Here is a 26,193-nt window from a genome sequence, read left to right as displayed (position 1 = left end):
AGTTGAAATCTACTCAGTAGCATAAGGTAAGCGAGTTAAGTTAATCCTTTTCTTTTATGCAGTCCTAAATCTGCAATTTCATAAAACCGTCTAATTAATAATAAAAACATACTTTTTTCTAAAGTACTCGAAATAATAAATACTCACAGTGGTGAAGAACTAAATTGATTGCTTTCTGTAATTAAAATTTTCTTCTCTCGGTTCTACCCCAAAACCAATGTTTAAAAATATACAAATTATTCTAAAAAGGAATACCGTTTGCTATTAAATTGGAAGAAATTTTAAAATGAATGCTTTTTTTTGTGATAAACAAAACTAGTACCAAAATTTTACACATAGCAATGAATAGTTCTTGAATGATTTTAAAATTAATGTCCCAAAAGTGAAATCGACAGAGCGAATCAGCACTATCTTCCGAAATCCAAATTCGTCTGCCACCTCTATGCAGTCAGAATGATATTATTGTTGTAAAAATTCAGCGATGTACAGTTAGCAAATATAAGAAAAATTATACATTAAAACTTAAAATGTATACATAAAGACTTTTATGTTATTTAAATTTATACGATGATACTAAAAGATTTTTTTTTAATAAAAAGAAACTTATAATCTGCAGATGCTGTCTGCCATGTTTTATCACTAACTTAATAAATAGTGTAAGTTAAACAATTTATCTTTTAGTTAAATTGAGTTCTTATAAGAATGTCCCTTCTGTGCAACCACACTCTTTTCAACTTAGAATTCTATACACTATTAATACATTTTGCTACATAGTGAACACATTTTTAACAGAACTAGAATTAAAATATGATTTATAAGTAATCTCTGACCTAATTTAGCTTCCAGTTCAGCACGCGTCTCGTTTTGTAGGCTCTCACAAATTTCCTCTAATAGAGCAACATCTTTCGAACTGTCCATCGATTCAATTTTTACACCGAGTGTCGATGATTTAACAGTAGTACTTGCTACATCAGCTTTTAGAGTGGGTTCAGAAAAAGTTGCAGGTGCTTGAAGTTCTGTGGTGAATTGTAAAGAAGCAGGGATTTTTTCAGCAGATCTTCTAGTAGGAGAAAACTCGAGCGGTTTCAGGTCGGTCTGTTTTGGGGGACTGATTACTTTAGCTGCAGACGTGAGAGGAGGATCAAGAACAGGAAGGGGTGGCAATCTTCCAGGTGTACTGGGTGGCATTTCAAGAAGCTTTGATAATGTTGGTGCTAAAAGAAAACACAAATATATTTTGATAAAGGGCGTTATTTACTGCTCACAAAAAAAAAAAATATTTATTTATTTGGAGCACCTGAAACATAGTTCAAATGAATAAGACAGTAAAGTTCTTTACAAACAAATGACTCCCACAATCAAAGGCAAAAAGTTAAAATTACTAATAAAACTAGAATGGCAGCAAAATTAATAGAGCCAAAAATGAAGATTAAACAGTTATATGCACTCATACTGTGTTTATAGCATTACTTAATCTTAAATTGGTAAATTTTAATATTTTCCCAGAATCAAATATTTAAAACATTTTTTTCAAGCAAGAACTAAAATAAGTAGAGTCAAAGAATAATTATCTGGAATGCACAAGAATTGGTACATTTTGGATAGGCAAAAATGAAATTCTAGGTATTTGGATGTCAAGAATGACTAAATGAAAACATTGTTGTAAAAACAAAGGTTTATTAGAAAGGACTCTTAGAATAAATAATAAAGTATAGAGTAAGTATGAGCAAAATAAAAAGAGAATTAAGGTAAAAAATAAAATATTTTTAAAGGAATAAAATATTATAATATCTGCTGATTCATAAAAAAAAAGTCAAAAGGATGATAAATAAAAGACTGAAAAAATAGCTATAAAAAACTGAAATAGCATAATAAATTGAAGACATAGAGAAAAAAAAATCGCTCTGCATATAATTTCAATAATTGCAAATATATATTGGAAATAATAACATGCAAATTTATCAGTAACTGATTTGTGATTTTTCATTTACTCGGTACGGATACACAAGTACTAAACCAGAGAGCCTGTCACCACGTGTAATTCTTAAATAAGTTTTTAAACGTTTAAAGGTTAAAAATATTTGCTTCTCAAAGAGTACTTCCACAGCAAGAGAATCAAATATCTCTAAAAGTATATTACAACACTAATATACAAATGTTTGGGAAAACATCTTTAAAAAATTCTTTCAATGCATCTACTACATTTATTTTTTATACAAAACATTTATAAAATATTTATATTTTGTCAAGTTTTCTGGACTAAGTATATTTTTTTAAAAAAAAGAAGAAAAAAAAAGAAAGAAATGACTTATTTTCAAATAAAAAATAAAATGTACATTAAACATTTAGATTAAAAGATAAAAATTGTATAAGTGGAAGTGGGATATAGCCTTCTTTTGAGGCTAAAAACTGTAGGTAAGTCAGTAAAATGAATAAGTTTCATTAATCAGTGGTTACAATATTTGTTTTCAAGCATAGCTTACCAAAAATTAATCAAAAAAAGTCAGCTAATACATTAACATAACGTTATCATTCTATTTTACAGCAATTGCTTTTGTTCTATAAAATGTTAAATCATTTTTTTCTTAAGAATGAGACATAATTATATTTATGCATTATAAAGGCATAAAAAAAAAATATTGTTTTTCTAGATGGCATTTGTATCAGGGTTTGAAAAAGCCCAGCCCAACTGGGTTTTTTCAGAAAAAGTTTTACTCCTGAGTTTTTCAAAATTGCCAAATTAGCTTCTAACATGTAAGCGAAATGTTTGGTAACTATTCATCACTTGTTTAGTTGCAATGTAACTATTTAGGAGATTTCAGATTGCCAAGTTATTATTTTTATTTCTTAATGACGAACAGATTGTTACATAAAAATTTACAATTATTTCATGATCCTCAAATTTTTTCTACTGCATTAGCATAGATTTTGGTTACTATGAGATCAGCTTTTGGTTACTATAAAATTAGTTCAATGTTCTTCTCCAAATTATAGTATTATTGTGCAAAATTAATTCCTTATAGTAGTTCATGTTCATGATTTTAATAAATTGATGACAATAATTAAATTAATGACATAATTTACAATTATTTCACTCCTGAAGTAAATCTATTACCTACTATAAATTTTTTTTTTTAAAAATGAGGAAAAAAACTTTTAAAAATTGTTTGTTTTTTTTTCAAGTGGGCCCACCCAAAGACTCTTCTTTGGCAAATTCTGATTTGTATTATGCATGTATTTAAAAGTTGATGTTTGCTAGATGGCATGAAAAGTAAATTATAAATCATATATTTGCTCTTCAATTATTATTTATTTTTATATAGCTCATAAGAATTGGTTTTATTGAGTGTAAGAAAAAATTGCACTGTTTTACTACAGTTGTTTGAAAGGTTCATCATCTTGAAAATGATAAACACTGAAATAAAACAACTGTGGAAATAGAAAAAAAAATTATTTTTCAGGTATAAGATGTTCATTTTCAAAGTATTTAAAAAGAATAGTTAACAAAATTTTTCTACCTAATTTTTCATAAATTATGAATTATAAATGAAATAATAATAAAAATATTCCCTCTCCACAGTATAAAATGCAGCAACACTTTAAAATGCTTATCTTGCCTCTTTTTTTAAATTAGAAATTCCATTCAAACAACAGCAGACGCCCACGATCCGCTCGCCAGATGGCATTTACGGCAACTCTATTTCAGATGGAAAATTCTTCGCCCCCCTCAGATTGCCACTGAATCATTCTTTTGGAAGCGTTGGGAGTCTTCTTGCTGGTTTATGGACACTGATATCAAAGTATGGTTCATGGTCATTTTCCCAATATTTACCGTTCGGATAATGAGAATTTCATCTAACTTAACTTCCAGGTAAAAAAAAATTTAATGAGTTTTTAAAAAAATTATGATTGAATAAATCTTGGAAAGCCCAGCCATTAATAAAAATAAAAGAAAATATTGATTTTTTTTAACTGTTTAAATCAACGTTTCTCAACCTTTCAGTATTCGCGGCCCAGTTTTCAATCATAATTTTCATCGCGCCCCCCACTTTCAGTAAAATGTATGCAACAATAATATATATTGAGTATTTTTAATTCTGTCTTTAAATTATTTTTAACTAACTACCAAAACAAAAGTAAAGTAAAAATCAGCAGCAATTGAGATTGTAGAAACTATGTTTGGAGTTAATTTTTCAAAACAATTACAGTCCATACCTCTTTCAAATGATACTGTTGCTCGTCGAATTGGTGATACAGCTGAAAATGTAGTGTCAGCTTTTCTCAATGTTGCGTGACAAAATGTTTTCAATAAACTTTGAAGCAAGAGATATTAATACAGATGCTCATTTCATTGCCTATGTTTGATTTTGTGATAATATGTCAGTAGTAGAACTACTTTTCTGCAAATCAATAGAACTCAAAACAACAGCGCTAGCATTATTTGTTATTTTAAATGATGTTATGAATGATGCAAACACAGAATGCAAAAATTGCATCGGAATATGCACTGGAATATGCATCGGAATATGCACTGGAATATGCATCGGAACATGCTTGTTCAATATCCGGAAGGTTCGAAAGTATACAAGCACTAGTAAAACAAAAATCGCCTCAATGCGTCTGGACACATTGCATGATCCACAGAGAAGCTTTGGGTTCGAAAGAAATACGTCCTGGTTTAAATATTGTATTAACTGCGGTTGTAACCATTTCAAATTATATAAAAATGAGAACCCTGAGATCGAGAATCTTTCCTGCTCTTTGTAATGACATGGGTTCAGTACATTCAGAGTTACTATTTAAATGTGAGGCAAGATGTTTATCACGTGAGAAATTTTTGCAACGTGCTCATGAATTAAGAGAAGAAATCGTCATTTCCTTAGAAGATAACAGACCGGAAACCGGGAATTTTCACTATTGTTTATTTGTGATGAAATTGAGATACTTGGTCGTCATATTCGAGAAATTAAATAACTTGAATCTTAAACTCCAAGGAGCAAATACACATATGTTGGATACGAGTGATGAAGTTAATGCTTTTTGTAGAAAATTAGAATTGTGGGGGAGAAATTTAAAGCAAAAAAACCTAACAATGTTTGCAAATGTGGATAATTGTACTAAAACTTATAAGGCTGAAGAAGAATATATGAAAGTTACGTTTGTAACCATTGAAAATCATTTAGCCATGCTGGCAAAGAATTTTAAAAAGTATTTTCCTGCTCATGACAAACTGCTAGCAAGTTACGAGTGGGTTAGGAATCCATTTCATAAGACTCCCGAAGGACTCTCAATTGATGAGGAAGAAAAATTCATAGACTTCACGACAAGTGGCGAAACTGAAATGCAATTTAATAATAAATCACTACTTGAATTTTGGCAGGAGGAGGATTCTTCTGCACTGAAACAAAGGGCATTTCGCATTCTATTACCGTTTTCAATATCCTACCTTTGTGAAACTGGATTTTCTGCTGTGACTTCTTTGAAGACAAAATATAGATCACGGCAAAATATAGAAACAGGACTGAGAGTGGCTATTTCTAATATTAAGCCTCACCTCAAAAAACTTTGCTCTGCAGGACAGACCCGAGGAAGTCACTAAAAATTATAAATTTGTTTTAAAAAATTTAGTATGTTTGATTAAGTAAGGTGGGTAAGCCAAATGTGGCCAGTGCTCCTAACGTAGCCCCCCCCCCCCAAAGTAAAATGAAATTTATTTTGAATCATAAGATGTCCCTTCTGCATTGTAAATCTTGTATCTGAGGTGCACAAGGCTAAATTGGAAGATATTTCTTTGAATGGCATCCATTGTGTGAAGTGATTTAATTATTTGCAGTTGTCGTTCTAATTTCCAGGTGAGAAGATAATGTGTTTAAATTCTTAGAACTTTGAGTTATAATATGTTTCTTAAAAGTTTATTTCTTTTTCTTTAACCACATTACTTTAATTCGAATTAATCTATCAGATTAATAGTTTTATGTCGTGCAAATGGTAAGAGAGACCTTATGTATGTTCCCAAGTGGCGCGACACTCGGGCCACCTTCGGAAGCAAACGTGAAATCTATAAAAGAGTTAATTATAAATCATTACGTAGCATATTATTTCTCAAAAAGGAATGCTTGAATTAAATGCCAATTGATTTATTTCATTTTAAGCAAATGTGGAACTCTGGTATTTTTTAAATTTTTATAATATTTTGACGTTCTGGTATTTTGCACTTTAGTAGACTTTGCGATACTTTGTTTCAAGTTTGTTTTGTTTGCATTTTAAAGTCATTTTTCAGGTATTTTTTTTATTTTTATGGTAGTTATGAGTGTTTTTGTGGTCGATTCTGGTATTTTCCTGCAAATTTGGATATTTTTAGATTAGTTATGGGTTTAGTTAGTTAACTCTAGTATGGTTATTTAACTCTTACTTGTTGGCTTATCCTTCTGAAAAAATTAACTCAATAATTCTTGATTAATTCTAATGAGTTAACTCGAAAGAATCGCTAGTGACTTCACGCAAGAACTATCAAAGTAAAATCAATAAACAAATTATACACTCTGAAAACAAATATCTTTTTTAAAGTCGGGAAACTTGTTCCTACCAGCAAGACACTTAAAGTGCCTTTTTAAAAGAAGTTTGCCAGTCCAAGTGTTTTTTCTAAAGATAATTTGAGTAAGTGAAAAAGTGATTTCAAAACATGGCTCATCTTTAGAACCTGTGCGAAACCTTAGGTGCAGAAGCTAAAATTTTAAAATTGCACTATAAAATAAATGAAATTTTATTTTACAATTAAAAGTATATGTGATATATATTAGAGATAGGTGTAAGATGTTACAGAAAAAATTCAGATACACAGACTTAATCAGAAAATTATAAAAAAAATCCTTAAGGCCAAGCCACCCTTGGCTCCCCACCTTAAATTTTGATTTAATGAGTTGTTTCACTTTAATATGTTACTAAATATGTCAAAATGTATTTTGTTTTCTATGTATATGTGCGCTTTCCTTTCATCCAGTTAATCAATTTTTTTAAATAATATTTTCTCTTGAATATTCTCGCGCCACCCCTCTGGTGTGCTCGCGCCCCTCTAGGGGGGCGCGCCCCACAGGTTGAGAATCGCTGGTTTAAATCAATCCTTTGTAAGAAGCTGATGTAACATGCAATGACAATAATTCACCTCAAGAGAAAACAACACATTTTATCAACAAAAATATGTATAATGACTTATAATTAATAAATCAGTTAGCAAAAGGGTAACGTACCAGAAAGACAGGCTGATGATGTTGCAGGCTGGAATAATGCTTTCCTGGTTTCATTGGCCTCATGAGGGAAAAACTGATGACTTAGTGATTGTGAAGAGGTAGCTAGTTGTTGAGCACTTGCTAAAGCATTTGAAGGATTGAAAAATGGTTGTGGAGAAGCCTTAGGGGATACCTTTATATAAGTTAATAATTTTAATGTAAATAAAACTGTAAAATTAAAATTTATTCGTTGTTATAACATAAGCTTTAGTCACAATTCAAAAAGAAAAATATATACTTTGGAATAAATAACAAAATATAAAGATTGGTATCAAAATTCATCGAAGAGAAGAGTAAAAAAGTTGATACTAAACATTCAGGATATAAGTGCTAAATTGAAATCTTATCATTTATGTAGTATTTTCAGTATATTCTAGGATTGGCAAGATTTGGATACACTGCTAAAATCAACAACAAAAACAATGGTTCTTATTCTCCTGTCTAAAATATATTTTAATTTCAAAACCTTTCTGTCAAAGCTAGATTTTGTAAAAGTTTCAATGAAAAAGACAAAAACATTGAGAAATTAGCAGAAAACTATATCATAAAATTAACAACTTATTAATTAAATTATTATTAATAAATGAGAATCTATGCTCTTAAAACATATTTTATAAAGAACAATTTAATTAAAAATCCAATCCAGACATCATTCAGGGTTGGGTTTTTATCAGACATGATAAAAACTATGTTTTTTACCCGCAAAAACCACGGGAAAAACCTGGTTATTACTAACCCATGTATATTTATTTACAGATATAGTGGTCAGTTATTTATATTATAACTGATAGTAATATATATTATTTCTGTATTATAGTTAATATTAGTAATTAGCAAATATTAATTTATTAGACAATATATACGTATGTCAGCAAGTAACAAAACACTGGACAAGTGATTATGATGTAAGCTACCTACTAAATTGTAATCGCAAAACTAATTTTTCATGCTACCAGTTGAGGCAAATCTTCTCACTACAGAAAATTTAGAGAACTGATAAATGTATTAGATTTTCAATTTGAGCCAATAACCAGTAATAAAATATTAAAATTATAGCTATAAATTACATTATTGTTTTATGTCATTATATGCCATAACTTTATTACAGCTGCATTTATATACAAAAAAATAACAATGAAGCTCAAATAAGCAGAATTTTGAAAATTTTATTAAAAAAGAATTAATATTAATAATAATGATATTAATAATTATTATATTAATAATAATTATTATTTTATTATAAAAAGTAATAATTTTTTTATTTATTTTCTTCAGTAGTGATAAGGATACTGTAAAATAAGGAAATCATAAAAGATAGGTAATATCTTTTAGCATTTATTTTCATAAAATTAGATTAGGAAAAAAAATTATTTTACTTATTTCAGTTTGTAAATGAACTCAATGATCTAAATTTTTCAAAACAATAATTTGTTTAAATGATTTAAAAAATAATTTTTTATAGAAGAAGATTTCAAAAATCAGAGGAACAACAAAAAGGAATATCAATGATGTAATCATTAGAAAGAAAAAAAATTTTTATTATCAAGACCACTAATAACATAAATACACAAATGTATTATTTTGGCTAAAAGTTAGATTAATTTATAAATCAATATATGATAAGCAATTAAAAAAATATTTATGGCAAAAATATACCTCATAGTGGTTTCAATAGAAAATTAGGAGGAAATAACACAAAAAATCAAGACAATATTAGTGTAGAATATTCTTCAAGAAAATAGAAAGAAAAAACAACTAAGAAGTTATAATTTACTAAACAAAACATCTATCTAAAAGTTAAGGTTTGCTTAATGAAACATTTTTTTCTCAACTTTATCCAAACTGATAAATTAAAATGTTATTTCAAAAATTTAATAAACTTTCTTTTTAATTTCAGAATGACCTTATTCAATAAAAAAAATCTATGATAGTATATACTTTAATATGATATCCTATCATATTTAAATATTTAAATTAATGAAAAACTTACATAATTTTGTGGTCACTAAACTTAAAATAATTTTTATTAAGCTTGATAAGAATTAATTCTTTAACTTCATAAAAATTTTCAATATCTACATATTTAAGAATAAAAAAAATAAATAAAAAATATATTTAACATTCTATTATTTTAGATCATAACAGAATATTCATTAATAACTTTTAAAAATTAAACTGATTGCCACAAATACAATATGAGTTTGGATGATAAAAAAAAACAAGTAGTAAAAAGCGAACACACCTATTTAATATCAAATTTTGTTTTTCCATAACACTCTATTCCTTTCTTCACATTATACTTTAACTAGCATTGAAACTCAAGCAATAACTAACAACAAATTGCCAAAACATAAAAAGTATTTGCAAGATGCTTGTATCGTGTCACTACCTGTCCATCATATAGTTTGGCCAGGATTTAATTGGTGAAACAAAGGTTTGTTAAAAAAACTGATGACCGGGTGTAAACTTCAAGTCAAATTTAAATTTTTGGAAGCAAGCACAACTAACGACCACTCATTTCAAACCCAGATGATAGTTATTTTCGGTTGATATTTATCCGTTTTCGGCCATTTCTGCTTGTTTGTTCTTATTCTGATAGTCTTCATAGAGTGTTATTGTATTCTATCTATCTATCACACGATTCTATTGTATATCCAGCAGATCAATTTATTTTGGCGGCAATTATTTGTCGCTTCTCGACTATTTCCTCATCATTTTTTACAATTTTGATATTTTAAGACAATGTTATGGCTAACACATTTAATCTTTCAGTGATCACTTTTCCATCAGGCAGATTGCATCCTAAATTAACATTAATTTCCAATCGCTTTTTTGCAGTTATTAAAGTCACTTTCTGTTTCTCCAGACATTTCCACATTGTTTTTAAGACCCTAATATTTTTAACAGATTATTTTTACAACATGTAAGATTTTAGAATTCACGCATTGTGCTAATTTTAAACCCGATTTAATTTAATGTGCAAATTCAACTGGGGAGATATTAAGTTAAGCTCTTTGAAAAAAAGATTTCTTTGTAATGATAAAATTAAGAAATTTGTATATTTTGGATTTCTTAAAAGCTATGCTACTTTTTATTAAATACAGTGCTTTTTTTGTGGTGGATGGTCTTTTTGAGGGTTTATAAATTCCATTTGTTTACAATTTTCAGCTTTTATCACCCTGCTCTCTTTGGGTCTAGAACAGGGGTTTCCAACTGGTGGCCCGGGGGCCGCATCCGGCCCGCTAAGCCTTTTTTTTCGGCCCGCGAACTAAAATATATTAGCTGTCATTTTTTTGCGGACAATTTTCGTAAAAAATCTATATGGGTTTAAAATACTTTTCTCGTTAATAAAAACCTAATTTCTTCGTTTCTGTGAAATTTAACATACCAACGGTGCAAAGAAATTTATTTTTCAGGTTTTGCATCCAAGAAAATATTTATTCAAATACAAAAATAATCGTGTATGTTGCTCTTTTTTATTTCATTTTTTTCTTATTTTGTGAATATAATTTAGCATGTGCGTATCAGAAATTTTCTCGAAGAAATTCTCCGATTTAACTTTTAGAAACCACTCATTTTGGACGAAAATATTTACACACACATTTGTAAATTTAAAATGTAAATATCTATTCTCTGGTGGTTGCAGCAGACAAACCTCAATTTTCTCATTGAATATTTTGTGTGCTACTATGTAAGTTTTAATACCTTAACAATTAGATATCTGTTGCATATTAATTGTTTAATAGATAGGTGCTCACTTGAAAGTTATTGTAGCCCAAATTTTTAATATTTATGTAATATTTTTAAAAATATTATTAATAAAAATTAAATATTTTTAAAAATCTACTTCTTATTTTAATTTGTAATTCAATACTTTTGTTTTGTACAACTTAATAAAACTCTGTCAGTAATATTTAATGTGTCTTCAAACATAAAAGAGCCCTACAAAAAATTTTGATAAAGTTGCGGCCCGCCACTTGATTTGTGTTTTTAATTGTGGCCCCCGGCCTCATGTAAGTTGGAAACCCCTGGTCTAGAAGGACCCCTAAAAGTTATTAAAAAATGACAAACATTGTAGCTAAAGATATTATTTTAAAATTACACCTTGCTGAACCATTACTGCAACTAAGAAAAATATTTCATTCAAGACATTCACAGAAATAGCAGAAACAATAAAAAAAAAATTTTGAGGATGCGAAGAATGGTTATCTTTACAAAACAGTTAATACACAATGGGAAAAAATTTTTATAGACCGTAAAAAACCAGGGAAAAACACAAGTATTTTCCAAGACGGTGAAAACCATGGTAAATACCGCAAAAAACCTCACATGGTAAATACCATGCGACACCCTGATCTCATTACTATGAAACATCTGCAGACCAAGCAATAAATGATGGTTCACTATATCCAAAAGATTATTTAGAAGTACTGTTGAAACTATTAATTGCATTAATACAGTGTTTGGTTTATAAATTATTAATTTTGAAGAAAGTTGCGTTTTTTGCACTATCAATTCGCTCTCCCATGCGCCTGTTTATAAACACACACATTATTCAGTCCAGCAAAATGACTCATTTTAAACACTTTTTCATTTCTTCATTTTTAATAAAAAGTCATACTTATCTACTTTTGAACCTCAACTAAAAATTTTGTATCATTTATTCAAATAAGTGTAAAAAAAGACTGCCACTATAAATGAACTAATTATTTCTTAGTTGTTCACTATAAGCATATGATTAATTAAATAGCAGTTCAGATGCTGAAATAGTTGTTCATTTATCTCCTTAAGGTAGACCTTTTATTTCTCTTAAACTGTTCAAAACTAAAGATTATTGTCTAGTTTTATGCAAAATAGTTAAGAAAAGAATAAAAACTATTACTGAAGTGGAGATTATACAGAATGAAATGATATAATGAAAATATAAGCTATAGAAGCTGTTATTTTTAATAGTTGACGTTGTCTTATTATGAAAAGAAGTATCTGCCATTGTTATTTAGTTTATGCAATCTATTTTACGTATAAATATATAATACACATAAAAAATTATTAACATATTCCTAAAAATACAATGCTACAGCAGAACTCCAATTTTATAGTGTCTGTTTCGTACATTATCCTGCTTCCTTAGTCTTTTTCTGCTAGTCCGGGGAAATTGCTGATATCGATAATGTTAAATTATGCAAGATTTTATGTTACCCTTTTTAAAAAAATCATGTTTTATACTTTTTTCTAACAGATCAAAATCCTTCTCTCAAGAAATTTCACACAAACTTTTTTTGCTTAAAAAAAAATAAATAAAAAAAAATTTATTAGCTGTTTGTAGCTTTTTTTGACATTCTTTCTAATCTATCTTGTCCTGTGAGAGAGGATTTCCCTCTTGAGTGGAAATCAAAAGGGTAGCGGTGGGATGGGTAAAGCACAGGAAAGGTAATTAAAGGAAGCATGAGAGCTTAAACTGGAAAATTTGCAAGTGGAATTTTCTCCAGCAAAATTCAATCTTTAAATCTAGGAACTATCTAAAAATTTAAAGAACAAGATTACATTAAATGACTGGTAATCATTTCTTTTTCTTGATTCCAGTGACCTGCAAGATGCTTCTAAAGCAAAAACAAATGTTCTGGAAGCTCTAAATTTGATTTCTACAGTGTTGGTCAGTTTTGCCTAAAATACATTACAAATGGGGTTAATAAAGTTTCTCAGGGTTTATTGCTTCTCGGTATCCAACTGGAACATAGGCCCTTCAGAATAAAATTACAGGTCTGAAAATCTTTTAAAGTCGATGACATGTATATCAACTGCAACACACATCCCACTACTTTTCAATTCCTTCAATATCTGATTGAATGCCTGCTCCCAAGGATAGAGATGAAAACAATGAAGATGAGTTATTTGAGGTTTTGGGCGCCAGAAAAGACTATAATGCACCACGAACTTGGTTTAAAAAACGAGCACTTGGTTTAAAAAAGAGATATAAATATTTTAAAAGGTAAAATTAAATTGAGGTACAAAATCCAATGTCTTTAAGGTATAAGGAATGAAGATGCGCAGGATGTGTTACAAAGAGTTTTGGAAAATAAATTCCACCCGCCTTACTCAAAAGTAGTTCGCGCATTACGAAACCTGAACTCTATGATTTCAGATAATATAATTGAATTTAAATTCACATTTCAAGCTAAACTAATTCATGTTGAAAGCTTGATAAAAAAAAGAAAGAAATTTCTTACATCTTTGGATGCAATGGAAGATGGCGAATTCTTTAACAATGAATTCAATAAAGGTGATGAGGATGGAGTAGGACGAGGTGACTGTGGTGCCCGGGGGGAGACTTCTTTAGATTTTAAAAATCCTAGAATATCCATTTCTGATTTTGAGTGGTCTCCATCACCAGACTAAAATTAAATCATCAATTCATTAAGGGCTCCAGTATGAAAACATTGCTACAGTCGAACTCGCTTATAATGAGCGCAAAGGGACCACTAAAAGTTCATACATACTTACTAAATTATAAATACAGTACTTATTTTATTTATTTTTTATTCATGTACAATACAAAAGACGTTATTTAATTTGTCTTGAATGGTCTTATCTTCTATTTGTTGTGTTATTGTTCTTTGAATTAAGACTCCAAACATCTCATTAGCATCCCTGCTCTTGAAAAGTTCAAGCGTTTGCTGAATATTTGACTCATCACCAATTTTCAGTTGTCTCCAAAATGTTAAAAAAAAATCAAGAAGGGATGAACTAATCTGAAGAGGTGAAAGTACATGGAAATTTTATGAATCATTAAAAAATGGGTTTGGGGTTAATTTTTGTTAAAGGAGAGCTATGCTCCAATAGACTTGCACTAACTAAGTTATTTTCAGTTTCTTTGTTAAATTCATGTTCTCGTTAAACTAGGGCTTGTTATAAGCGAGTTAGATTGCAGTTAACAATAAAGCAAATAAATAATATTATTCAAAGAATGACTCAATCTTGAATCTTTCTTTACTGTCGAAAAAGAAAATTATTAAACCAAAATATAAAACAGAATAGCAGAATTAGACCAAAACATAACATGAAGTATTAAAGCAACATTTTGGAAAGCATGCCCAATTTCAAAACATTAATTCAATTTGTTATTTAAAACAAATGAAAAAAAATGGATAAGCCAAACCAAACACTCTTCAATAACTTATGCATATATGGTTTTCATAAATAGAACATTAGCAGATGGACAAAATGTGAAGTTTTTTTTTAATGGTATGTTATTATTTTGTTATTTTAATATTATTATTTATGCTAAACCTACAGCCTCTGTTTGTTTTTACAAATTAGATAACTTCAATCAGCTAGTATTCCTTGTATTTGAAAATACTCATTTAATTTATGCACAATAATCTACAGTGTAACACCACATCAGATACTATAATAATGAAGTGTTTAAACATGCAAGTAATATGAAATAAGAATTGTTCTTGGATCAGCCATTATTGGTAAAATTCAGATTATTTTAAAAAAAAACTGTTTTAAACGATTCTTTACTGCACATTCATATACATTATTAATTACGCATTATTTTTCAAGACAAATCTGCACCTACTAGATCAGCCAAAATATTTATCATAGTAATGAAATTACAATTAACTTTTTAACATCAGTCCTGGCATTTTTCAAACTTTAAATTGCAGTCTTAATCCTACATCTGAAAACTAGTTTTCCCTGCATTATTCAATGGAAAAGCAGGGTATAGCTGGAAACATTTAGTAAAATTTTGACATAATGCTTTGAGGGTTAAGTGAACAAATTTATTTAAATTTTTTGCTAATTCAAGACATTATTATTCATATTTCTACTCTTATATGCAGTGGACTACTTCTGTATACAGTAATTACTCATTTCCGAAGCTTAAAATCCTTGAAAATGTTATCATAATAATTTAACTAACATTCATTATTATTTATACTTATCGAGTATTGTCCTTGACATACTGCATTACTATACAAATTTATATAAATATTAAAATATTATTAAAATATTTCACAACACTCTAAAATTAAATATGCATGCATGAATAATAAAATTTTTACTCTACATTTAAAATAAATATTTTATAATAAAATCTGTATTCATGAAGTGTAAAATTTTTAACAATGGACAAGACAAAAAAATCATGTATTAAAATAACAAAAAATTTTACTCAAATAATGGACCAGTAACAAAGATTAGAAATCAAAAATAGTCCCACAATATCTAAAAGTAAAATAAACAAGCATAAAATTGGCAATATGTACTAACCAAAATCAAACTAAAAAAGCATAATCTTAAATTACAAATCTTAAATTATGTTAAGTAATATAAAGTGAAACTTCCCACAAGCAACCACCTCACATTTCATCAATTCTTTGAGCATTGATAAGATTACTAATACAATTTACTCATAAATGCATGTTTACAAACTAATTACAAATGCATAAATAAAAACTTTGTTTCTTTCGCAACAAGTTTTTTGTTATCTTTATGATCCAACAACGCCTAAAACTTTATTGATTTGTATTTTCCCAAACCAAAAATATACACCCACTTTCACGCTGAATTATAGAATTTTATTATGATTACATAATTATAAAATAAGGTTTTACTATACTCAAATATGAAACATATAGAGCTTTGTTATAAATTTTATGAAATTCATAAAATTTCTTTCCAATTTGTTGCCTTTTAATTTATTTAAAAGTGATATATTAAATAGCTTAGAAATGAATGCTATTTCAAAATCTCGATTGCAATTAAAAGCTGTTTAATATTTGACATTTCTTTTTTAAAAAAAAGAGTCGTTCCTTGTTTGGCAGAAAGACACTTCCTCCTGATTAGCTAATCACAAGAATTATAACTGAATTATCATAGCTTGTCTTTTTCCCACCATTTTAAATCTCCGAAATTCACACCAAACACGATGACAAATTAAGTTCATTTCCTTGCTGTGAGAAAAATGCATTTATAGAACAATGAAATGAGATGGTCTCTGATGGAAGTTCCACTTGAAAAGCAGAGAGAGTCGAATAATACCTCCTTGAGAAGAGGAGCCATGCTATTGGTAAGTGGTGGCAGGGGAGTGGCTGATTTGAGCAAAGTTGTTAGAAGTGGTGAAATACTTGAAGGAATAGTGGTTGGTGAAAGAAATACATCAATTTTTTTAGAGGAGTTTTCAGAGCTGCGAGACGAGGCTTCAATCTTAATATTCTAGAATAAGTGATTTGGAGGTGTAAAGGGAAAAAGCAATGCTTTGAAGAAGGAAATTTTACTGAAGCATGCAGATCAGCAAAGCAGGAATAAAGCAGAAAAGTTAGCAAGTTATATATTTTTTAAAAAATAATATGAAAAAAAGCACTCATAAATATTAGCTTTAACCTATTTAAGAGTAATGTAAGCAGAAAAAATATATAACATTCTTGATCATATCAAGTCAGGTAACAATAAAGAGTTAGGAGAAATCGCTCTAACAATTAGGAATCGTTCACAATAAAAATTTGGTCTATTAAAATACTTTTTAAAGTTTAAATTCGCAACACTGAAGTTATTTCATTTTAACACATATTTAATAATCTAACAAAACGTTTAGACATTAAAACTATCAATAATGCATTAAGTAGTTGTTCATATGAGAATAAGGGGAAACAAATACAAAGAGTAAAGATAAACGATAGGGATTAATAGGGAGAATAAGTTACAAAATATTAAAAAATCGAAAGAGAATGAGGTTAAAAAATAAACTAATTTTATATTTTTTAAAAAGTGAACATCAAATATAAAATTTCAAAAAAATTCAAAATACTTTTTTTAAACACAGAAATTGTTTTAATACAACTTTAACAAGACTTCAGTTTTAGTTAAATACCAATAGTGCAGATATAATTCATAAAAAATCTGCTGAAACAGATGTGGACATAAAATTAGAAACTGATCCAACGCAATTAATGATTTAACTGGATCATAAATTCAAAAAGGGATTGTTTCATTTATTATTATGTGTTTACACACGGGTATTATGCAAACATATATAAAAAAAAATTCTTATATTGTATATATTATATCTCTTGAGTCTTCTCATTCGTACCAATGCATATTTTTTGTGAATGTTTTTAACACAAATGAAAGAATATATATTTTAAAGAACTTCTATTGACTCCACAAATATTAAACCGTTGAATGTTGACTTTGAAGAGAAAGTTATTATTTATCCTGAGAATGGTTTTTTAGAATCTACCTCGAAATCTCAAAACACAAAGTCATTTTATCCAGATATTCACAGTGGATAATGTTTTGAAAACTAGTAAGCCTTTACTAATGCATGATTTACTAAGTACCAAATTAAATCTCCATAAATGTGATACAGCACCTCATGTTCTTGATCTTTAAATAATAGGTACCCTGAATATAATGGTCTATAGTGAAAGCTTGTTTTCTAATAACCAATTTAGTGCTGGTGTGCGACCTATTTACCCTTTTACTCTTCAATCGGAAGTTATTGAACAGCCTTTGATGGAGAGGTCTTGACAATACACATAGCTTGGGAACAATTAATTATTCAACGTGATAGATTTCAAAGGGGAGTGACATCATGAACAGCTGCCCCCCCCCCTCAAATTCTTTTCCCTCTGACATCCGGTGTCTCCCTTCAAAATTCTTAGAACTCTAAGCAGGTGTAGAAGGGGTAGAAAAACAGGAATTTTATAGAGGCTACATGGGTATTCAGAAAAGGCAGACGAGAAGACGAAAAGCGGACCTTGTGCCGTTCTCGATTGAGAAAATAATTCTTTGATGATTATTAATGTAGTGTTCAGGGGAAAGTGATAATTTTTCTTGAACTCTGGAAATGTATATATAATTGTATAAAGAGCTGTATACATAATTGTTATCTAGAAAATTCCATTAAAAAATTTATTTTAGATAAGAGTGGTAATTTTGAATCTCAAAACGTACCAAAATCTTAACAGGGCTATCCATTCAAAAGCTGCTGTCCAAGGGCCTGGATATCCTGGTTGGTAGGGCTCTCGGCCCATGTACAAGAGGTCGTGGGTTTGATTCCCACCAGTCGAATGGCGACTGATGCACACTAAATCTGTCGAGTCACAAAGTCCTCCGTGTTCCCATAACAAATCATACCTCTCGAGTGGGGCTATTGATCCAGGAACTTCCTAGTTTTCTGGATTGGATTAAAATTATAAGGGCGCGGAGTCTAACATCAGCAGTCATAAACCCAAAATTGGGCCAGCTATTCGACGACAGTTATAAAATAAAATAATAGCTGCTATCCAGTGCATTGGATTGATTGGATATCTTGGATTGGATATTTGGATCCATAAAAAAGTTGTATAAGACCTTTTTTTGTCATTGGGTCACTGTGCTAATAAAAAAAAGCTGACAAAGAAGAGTACTAATGTTTTTGATATTATCAAAATTTTCTTTTCCTTTTTACATGAAGAGGTGACTAAATCAGTCATGAAAAGCTGGTCATTCGTAGAGAAACTTACTGGGGGCATTTGCCATGTCCCCACTCAAAACTGATGGATGGCCTAATGTATGGATGAACCACCATGGGAGGTCACTAGAGACAATGACTGTTCATTTATTTTCTAACTAGCTGAATACCCGTTCTCAATACAGGATGAAATCAATCAGTAAATCTGTACTATGCACAAAACTGAAAGACATACATCAACATAATGGATGGAGCTAAAATTATTCCAATTTTTTTTGGTTGTTATTATTTTTTGTTCTCACTGATGACTTTATGTTACTAGATTAAAAACACATTTTTAGTAGTTCATCCCATCAAAATAACAAATAACCGTTTTCTGTATCATTTGCATCCACCCTCCAAATTTCAGGACAACAGTTCGGGAGACAAAAGAACCCTTGATTTTAGCATTGTAGATTGTTACTTCTTATGTTACTTTAGTTGTTACATTTTATCAAGTTTTCTACGATTGAAAATAAAAAAATCTTAAATATATATGTTTTTTCATCTATCTCTGTAAAATCACAATTGATTTTGCAGTAATTACTGTTTTAAATTTAGAAAAACAACTATAGAGAAGAAGAAAAATATAACTAAACTGAAGTTTTGGGACAACTTTGTGACACTTTAATACAATTTTCAAAACTGTATTATCTTTGTTAAATGTGTGGAATGTATAGAGATATGTAAAAAACAGAGTTGGCATGATTAAATCACTTGATTTAAATTTTTTGGCTTTTTTTTTAAAAAAAATCATTGAAACTATCATCAGTCAAAAATATTTCTTATATAGTTCAATTTATTAATATTTTTAAAATTGAGATTTCTTCAAGTCATTGCTATAGAAGATTTTATCCAGAAAAATAATGAGAAAGGAATGCATGAAAATTATTATTTGATGTTCAAAATAGACTATTAAATTAAATAAATTACTAATCTAAAAGTAACTAGTGTTATTTATTAAGTGATTAGTTTCTAAAAATTAAATATTAATTTAAAACATTTAAATTAGAAATATTAAGTATTTTAGTTATAATATTATTTTTGATTAAATATTAAGCATAATTAATATATTTAATCAGATCTTTGATGGGTAAATGTGCAAAAAAAAAATTATTACATCAAAAAAGAAAATCTGGAAGAAAAAAAAATGATTTTACCTACCTGGTAAAAAAAATATACAAGAGGTTCATTTGTTAAAAATTAAAATTTATAGATTTTCAATTAATAATTCTAAAAAAGCATATTTATTTTTAAAAAATGCTGCACACCTTCTTTTAAATTCAATATGATAATCTCCAACATTATATACTACTTACAAAAGGATAAAAAAATAATCAATAGCTTTATAAATAAATATTTAATTATCTGAGAATATAATAAGAAATATTTGCACTAAAAAAATAATAATAATATATAATTGCTTAAGTAAGTTACGTCTTTAAGAGGAGAAGTGGATAATGGCGGCAACTGCGGTGAAGCAGAACTAGATGAAGTAATAGTACGCAACAGTGATGTCAAAAGGGGTGATGTTGGTGGAACAGAGGCTGGCATTGTCACTTTGCTGTCAAGAAGAGCATTCAAACTAATGTTGGTGTCCAGTTCACTTTTGATTTTAATATGTTTTGTTGATGCAGCTAATTCTTCTTCTTCAATCTAGAGATAAGTTTTTAAAAAATGAAATAACTCTTAATTATATAATTGCATTTACAAAATTCATGAGGTATCATGTAGGACATAAATATTAAACACGCTAAAATTACACTACATTTTAGCATTCATATCTCTGTATAACATGCAACATCAAATACATTTAATCTAAAAACAGAAATTGAATATTAAACACAAATAAAAAAAAAAGGTACTTTCGGGTAACTGGGTGCAAGAAAATTCAACATTTTTTTAAAAAACTTCTTTATGTAATTTTTTGTGAACATCCATTTGTTCAGTGCTTAAAAAAAAATAATTGGTGGAGGTTTACATTTTTTGTCGACTTTTTGCTTGCACCCATCTAACTGAAAAGTACAGAAAAGAATGTTTATGGTTTAATTGTGAATTAGTATGAGCTAGAGATTTTAAACAATGAATTAATATATAAGACTCCTTAGAATCATTTTATATTGAATATATGCCTATATATTAAGAAAAGTATTTTGCAAATGTTCAAACAATTAAAGCCCAAAAGTTGCTAATCTTTAAGAGAAAATTACTGCTGATGCAGACTTAATAGAATGAAGAGCTGTAAGAAACAATAAGCTTTCAGCAAAAAGGCATCACATTATGACTTAGGGAACAAAGAAATTTTTTAAAAAATTGATGTTTACATAGTAAAAAAATAAATAAAACATTTATTACATTAAAATAATTACACTATTCCAGGGGTAGCACCCACTTTGGAAAAAATTTCCTTGGTGACCATTTCACTCAAAAATAGAGACTTATAAGAAGAGCTTAAGAATGAAAAAAATATCACTTTTTCAATACTTTAACTTAAGAAGAAAAATGATACCATTTCATACAATAATACTAAAATATGAATTAGAGTTACAATTTACCTTAAGTAAAGAGATATTTAGTCTTTGTTCATAAAAATGGGCCTCATTTCATTTTTGTAAAATGTTTTTAACCATCAAACATAAGGTTTGATAAAATTCAATCATGGTTAGATGAATGGATAAAAATGGATTTGAAGTGAGCTTTTGTCTATCTTGCATAAATGAGGGATGGAATTGAAAAAAAGGTGATTAAAAGGATAATAGAAATTTTTTGTGTTTGAAAAATGGAAAATACAGGAGGGGGGGGACAAAATAATGGAAACACTTCTATACTAATAAATTTTTTCATACTTCTGCAGAAATACTTAAAGAATCCTTTTATAACTTCAGATCATGCAATTTCTCATACGTATCAATGAAGTTTAAAGCCTTTAGAGGTTTGAAGGACCAATAACTTACAAATGGAAAATGTTTTTGAACACCCTACGCCAAAAAATGCAGCAATAAATTTTTAATTTGTAACAATTATTTTAGTCATTGTATGCAACAATTGCACAATTTCGCAATTGCACACTGTATGCAAAATTTTGTTAGCCTAGGTTAAATATTATAAATAAGCAGAAATAAGTATTATAAATAAGCCTAGCTTAAATAATAATGGAAATCAGGACATTTTTATAAAAAACTAACTTTTATTGACTTCAGTTTTTTTTGTGCCATAACTTTTAAATTTTCAATAAAATCAAACTAAATTTTTAGACCAATTTAAAACTAATTACAAAATTTTTGCTCTAAAACTTGAAAACAATTTTTTGAAAACTGTGCGGAATATAAGTAATTAAAGTAGTTCTTTTTATACACAGCATGTACAGAAAAAGTTTTTTTACAAATTTAGAAAATTTTGTAGTGAATTGTATTTAGCAACTAATGAAAAAAAATTTATTTGAATACCTTAAAAATTTAAAGTTTCAAACAATTTCCTGAGTAGTTTTTGCCTGTTTTAAAAGAAAGCTCAAAATAATAAAAGATTTCTTACAAATATTATATGGTATCATCAGACTAAATTAAATAACAAATAATAATACCTTACAATAAACGTTCATTCACCAAAATGTGATGGCATAATCAAAGAAAAGATACTTTTTGGGGGGATGATCCCTAACAATGTCGGTGTCATTTTTAATAACTTGTTTTAACAGTACGAAGCAACATTTGTGGAAAATCCCTTATTATTTTGAGCTTTCCTTCAAAAAGTATGAAAACTACTTAGAAAATTGCTTGAAACTTTTTTAATTTTTAAAATATTAAAATTGGAATTTTTTTTATTATTTGCCAAAACCGATTCATTACAGAATTAAGAAGAAAAAAAGCTTACATTTTTTCTACTCATGCACAGTATAAAAGAACTACTTTAATTAGTCCCATCTTGCACAGTTTTAAACAATTTTTCTCACATTTTAAAACAATAATTTGTAACTAAGTTTAAATTGCTTCAAAAATTTTATTTTTATTTAATACTTTTAAAGTTAAAGCAAAAAAAAGTAGGACAAAAAAATTAGTTTTTTAAATGTGCATTTTTTCATAAATATTCAAGATAGGATTATGAAATTTTGTTCAATCATCACATATAATATCCAAAATAATTGTTAGAAGTTACAAATTTATTGCTAATTTTGTGGCATAGAGTGCTCAAAAAAACAATTTTCCGTTTGTAATTTATTGTTGGCCCTCAAATCTCTAAAAGCTTTAAACTTCATTGATAAGTATGACAATTCGCACAACCTAAACACTTCTAAATTTATAAAAGGATTCTCTAAGAATTATTTGAGAAAGATCAAAAAGTATGTTGATATCAAAGTGTTTCGATTATTTTGTCCAACTCCTGTACGTACATTTGCCAGTATTTTGTGCAGGGTTGGCTTTTTGGCGTCAGAAACTGGTTTTTGCCATGCCATTGGCAGAAACTGATTATAACCGGTAAAAACCGGCAAAACTGGCAGAAACTAAAAAAACATCGATATTAGTTCTAGTAATTGCTTAATCAGGGTGGCCACTCAAAACAGATTTCAAATTTCCCTGATTTTTCCAGGTTTTCCAGGCAAAATTCTTAAAATTTCCAGGTTTGTGTTTTTTTCCTTTTTTCTTATAAAGTGTAGGATGTGTACAAGAAAAGTGTCTGTATTATAAAATATCTTATTCAAAATGTCATTCTTTTAAACATATATTGAAAAAAAAAAATTTTTTTTTTACAAGATATTTTTTTTATTATTTTTTAATGTTCTGGTACAACATTAATTTTTAAAAAATTAAGACGTGGAGAAAATAATATGTTTAGCTTGCAGAACATACTGTTTTTATTGAATAATTTTAATTGTTTTAATTGAATTTAATGTGTTACTTTAAATAGTATTTGCTCAAACTGTACCTACAAAATGACAAAATCAGAATAACCAATGAAACCTTGGATAAGTATTGTTTAATATATTTTCATTAAGGAAAAGAAAACCGTTTCAGGTGATTATATATCAATAATTTTTAATAATTACAGTGGCTCCCAAAAGTGCTCACTCACTTATAACTTATATTGAAAAAGGAAATAAAAATTCAATAATTCAAATCAATATTTCACAATGGGTATTTGATAATAAGATGTATAATCTATTCTTAGCAAAACTGCACAGAATATTTTAAAAACAAAGCAAAAGTGAATTTTTTAATCAAATAGAAACCAAAAATGTTACCCCAAGAAAGTCATCGTACATTTAAATGTTTTAGATCTCAGAATTAAAATTATCCTCAATTGCTTTTTTTATTTAATTATTTTTCATTTAATTTTTTATATCTTTATTAGCAATTTAGTATCAAACCTATAATAGCAAAATTATATTTTAATTTTTGCTTGCTAACTCTGTAATATTTTATTTTATCATTTAAAAATGACTTGTGGTCGTAATAAAATTGACCAAATTTGATTATTTGTCTTCATAAGAGGTAAATCAGTAATGAATATGTTAAATTAGTTTACTGTATTCAATTGAACTGTGCAATATGTGATAAAATGCTTAAAAGAAGGACTTCATATCAGAGACTAAAATTATAAATTTTGTGGAAAAATTCATAAATTTGTAAATGAGTGTTGTAAAAGTTTCCGTAAAAAATTTTTAAAAAAATATTCTGCACGAATTTCACCTGACAAAAAAAAAAAAACTAGTTACCCGTATTTTCAACCTTTAAAAGCTATTGTTGATGCTAAAGGAAACTCCACTAAATGGTAATTAAACAAAAAATTAGATTTACTAATGTCTATTAGTAAATCTAATTTTTGTGTTTTTTCTTTAAAAGTGTATGATGACTTTTGTGGGATAAAGTTTCTGTCACTTTTTGATGATTGATTCCTTAAAAATAAACTTTTCCTTTGTTTTTAAAATATTTCATATTGTCATTTGAAATATTTCAGTTTTGTAAAGATTAGAACACATTTTTTATCATTAAATATACATTCTGAAACATTCATTTTAATTAATGGATAGTCTTATTTCATTGAAAGTCATAAGTGTATCAACACTTTTGTGAATCACTGTAATTACATTTCAATATAAAGCTGTACTGTATACTGCATTATACTGTATTTCATCTTACCAGTGCTTTTTATAAAATTCACTGATCATATTTTCCTTAAACCAATATCTCTAGTCAAATTTTTAAATAATGGTATTTTGAAATATCATTTTTATTTTAAGAGATTCAGTATAAAAAAATAAATGTCAGAAATGTAAATTGTCTAATTTGTAGTTCTATACTCTATAGAAGAAAAAAAATAGATAAAATTCCTTAAAATTTATACTTCTTTTGATTTTTTTCTTATTTGAAATTAAAACATTTAAAGAATTCCAATCTAAATACACAGTTTTTTAGTTTAGCATAGTTAATTGTTTTTGTTTGAACTGGAATCTTGTTCAGTGCAGAACTAAGTTTCGTTTTCCTTCTCCTGACTAAACACATATGAATAAAAAAAATTATATTTTATGCATATACATCATTTAATATGTTTCCTATACATTCCTTAGTCATTGTCAGCGTTTTTAGGTAAAAAGAGGAATGGTTTTGAAATATCATCTCTGGAATGCAAGCAACATTTTCGAACTTTCGATATGGTGATAACTATACAATTCGAATTTTGAATCAAAAAACTAATATTTACCAACAAAACCATAAAATTTGATATTAATCTATAGTTAGTTCCAAAAAAAAACTTTTTTCAAAATAAAAATATAATATAAAAGGTTAAAATGAAATAGAAAAAATTAGCATTAATGCAAGAATTGTAACAATTTGTCGACAAACATTGCTGTTAGTGATGGGGGGAAATGCGTGATTGGTTGGTTTGCTGAGAAAAAATAATTTACAGATTTCTTTGAATGGGAGTTCAAAAGCTTTCAGAAAAAGAGTGCAATATAAAATCTATTATTATAACCAACTAATTTTTAGAGCATTTAATAAAGTTAAAAATACAAAAACATTTTGTCAAAATAGAAAAAAATTACCACTCTCAATTGCGAACAAACTTGAATCATTGTGTGAACACGGACAGAATTTAAAAACCGAATCCTAACCCCGTCTTTCACATCCACCATAATCTTTGCCTTTCCTAAATTGCACAGTCTGCATAGAGATCAAAGGTTTCTACATTTGCATGGGAGAATTTTATGTTGTATTCTAGTTTAACAGGGTTATAATGGAGCAAATTTTGATGAAAGCAAAGTAAGTTGATTTTTTAACTGTTTGGAGATACATTTCCGTCTAAAAAATGTGGGTATAATGGATGAAACAATTTAAATTAAGAAAATTAGCAAATAATTTAAATTAGTGAAATTTAAAAAATATATAAGAAAAAATTTCCAGCTTTTCTTTA

General features: G+C 28.1%; 1 protein-coding gene across 2 annotated transcripts in view; it reads right to left on the bottom strand.

Annotated features, from left to right (window-relative positions):
- LOC107451879 (uncharacterized) overlaps positions 1-26,193 on the bottom strand; it is a 77,405-nt gene that overhangs the window by 32,681 nt on the left and 18,531 nt on the right. The window contains exons 8-12 of one of the 2 annotated variants that reach the window (XM_043050109.3): positions 20,224-20,442; positions 16,335-16,508; positions 13,514-13,678; positions 7,248-7,419; positions 831-1,214 (exon numbers count right to left, since the gene is read on the bottom strand). In XM_043050109.3, coding sequence (XP_042906043.2) covers positions 831-1,214; positions 7,248-7,419; positions 13,514-13,678; positions 16,335-16,508; positions 20,224-20,442 — 1,114 coding nt within the window. The remainder of the gene's footprint in view (positions 1-830; positions 1,215-7,247; positions 7,420-13,513; positions 13,679-16,334; positions 16,509-20,223; positions 20,443-26,193) is intronic. The other variant, XM_043050110.3, reaches the window with a different exon arrangement.

The sequence above is a fragment of the Parasteatoda tepidariorum genome, chromosome 2, assembly GCF_982258835.1.
Source record: "Parasteatoda tepidariorum strain Cologne lab strain chromosome 2, Ptep-v5.0, whole genome shotgun sequence".
In the NCBI taxonomy this organism is placed as follows: Eukaryota; Metazoa; Arthropoda; class Arachnida; order Araneae; family Theridiidae; genus Parasteatoda; species Parasteatoda tepidariorum.
Note: the sequence above shows the minus strand (reverse complement) of the source record. Positions and strands in the feature narration are given on the sequence as shown.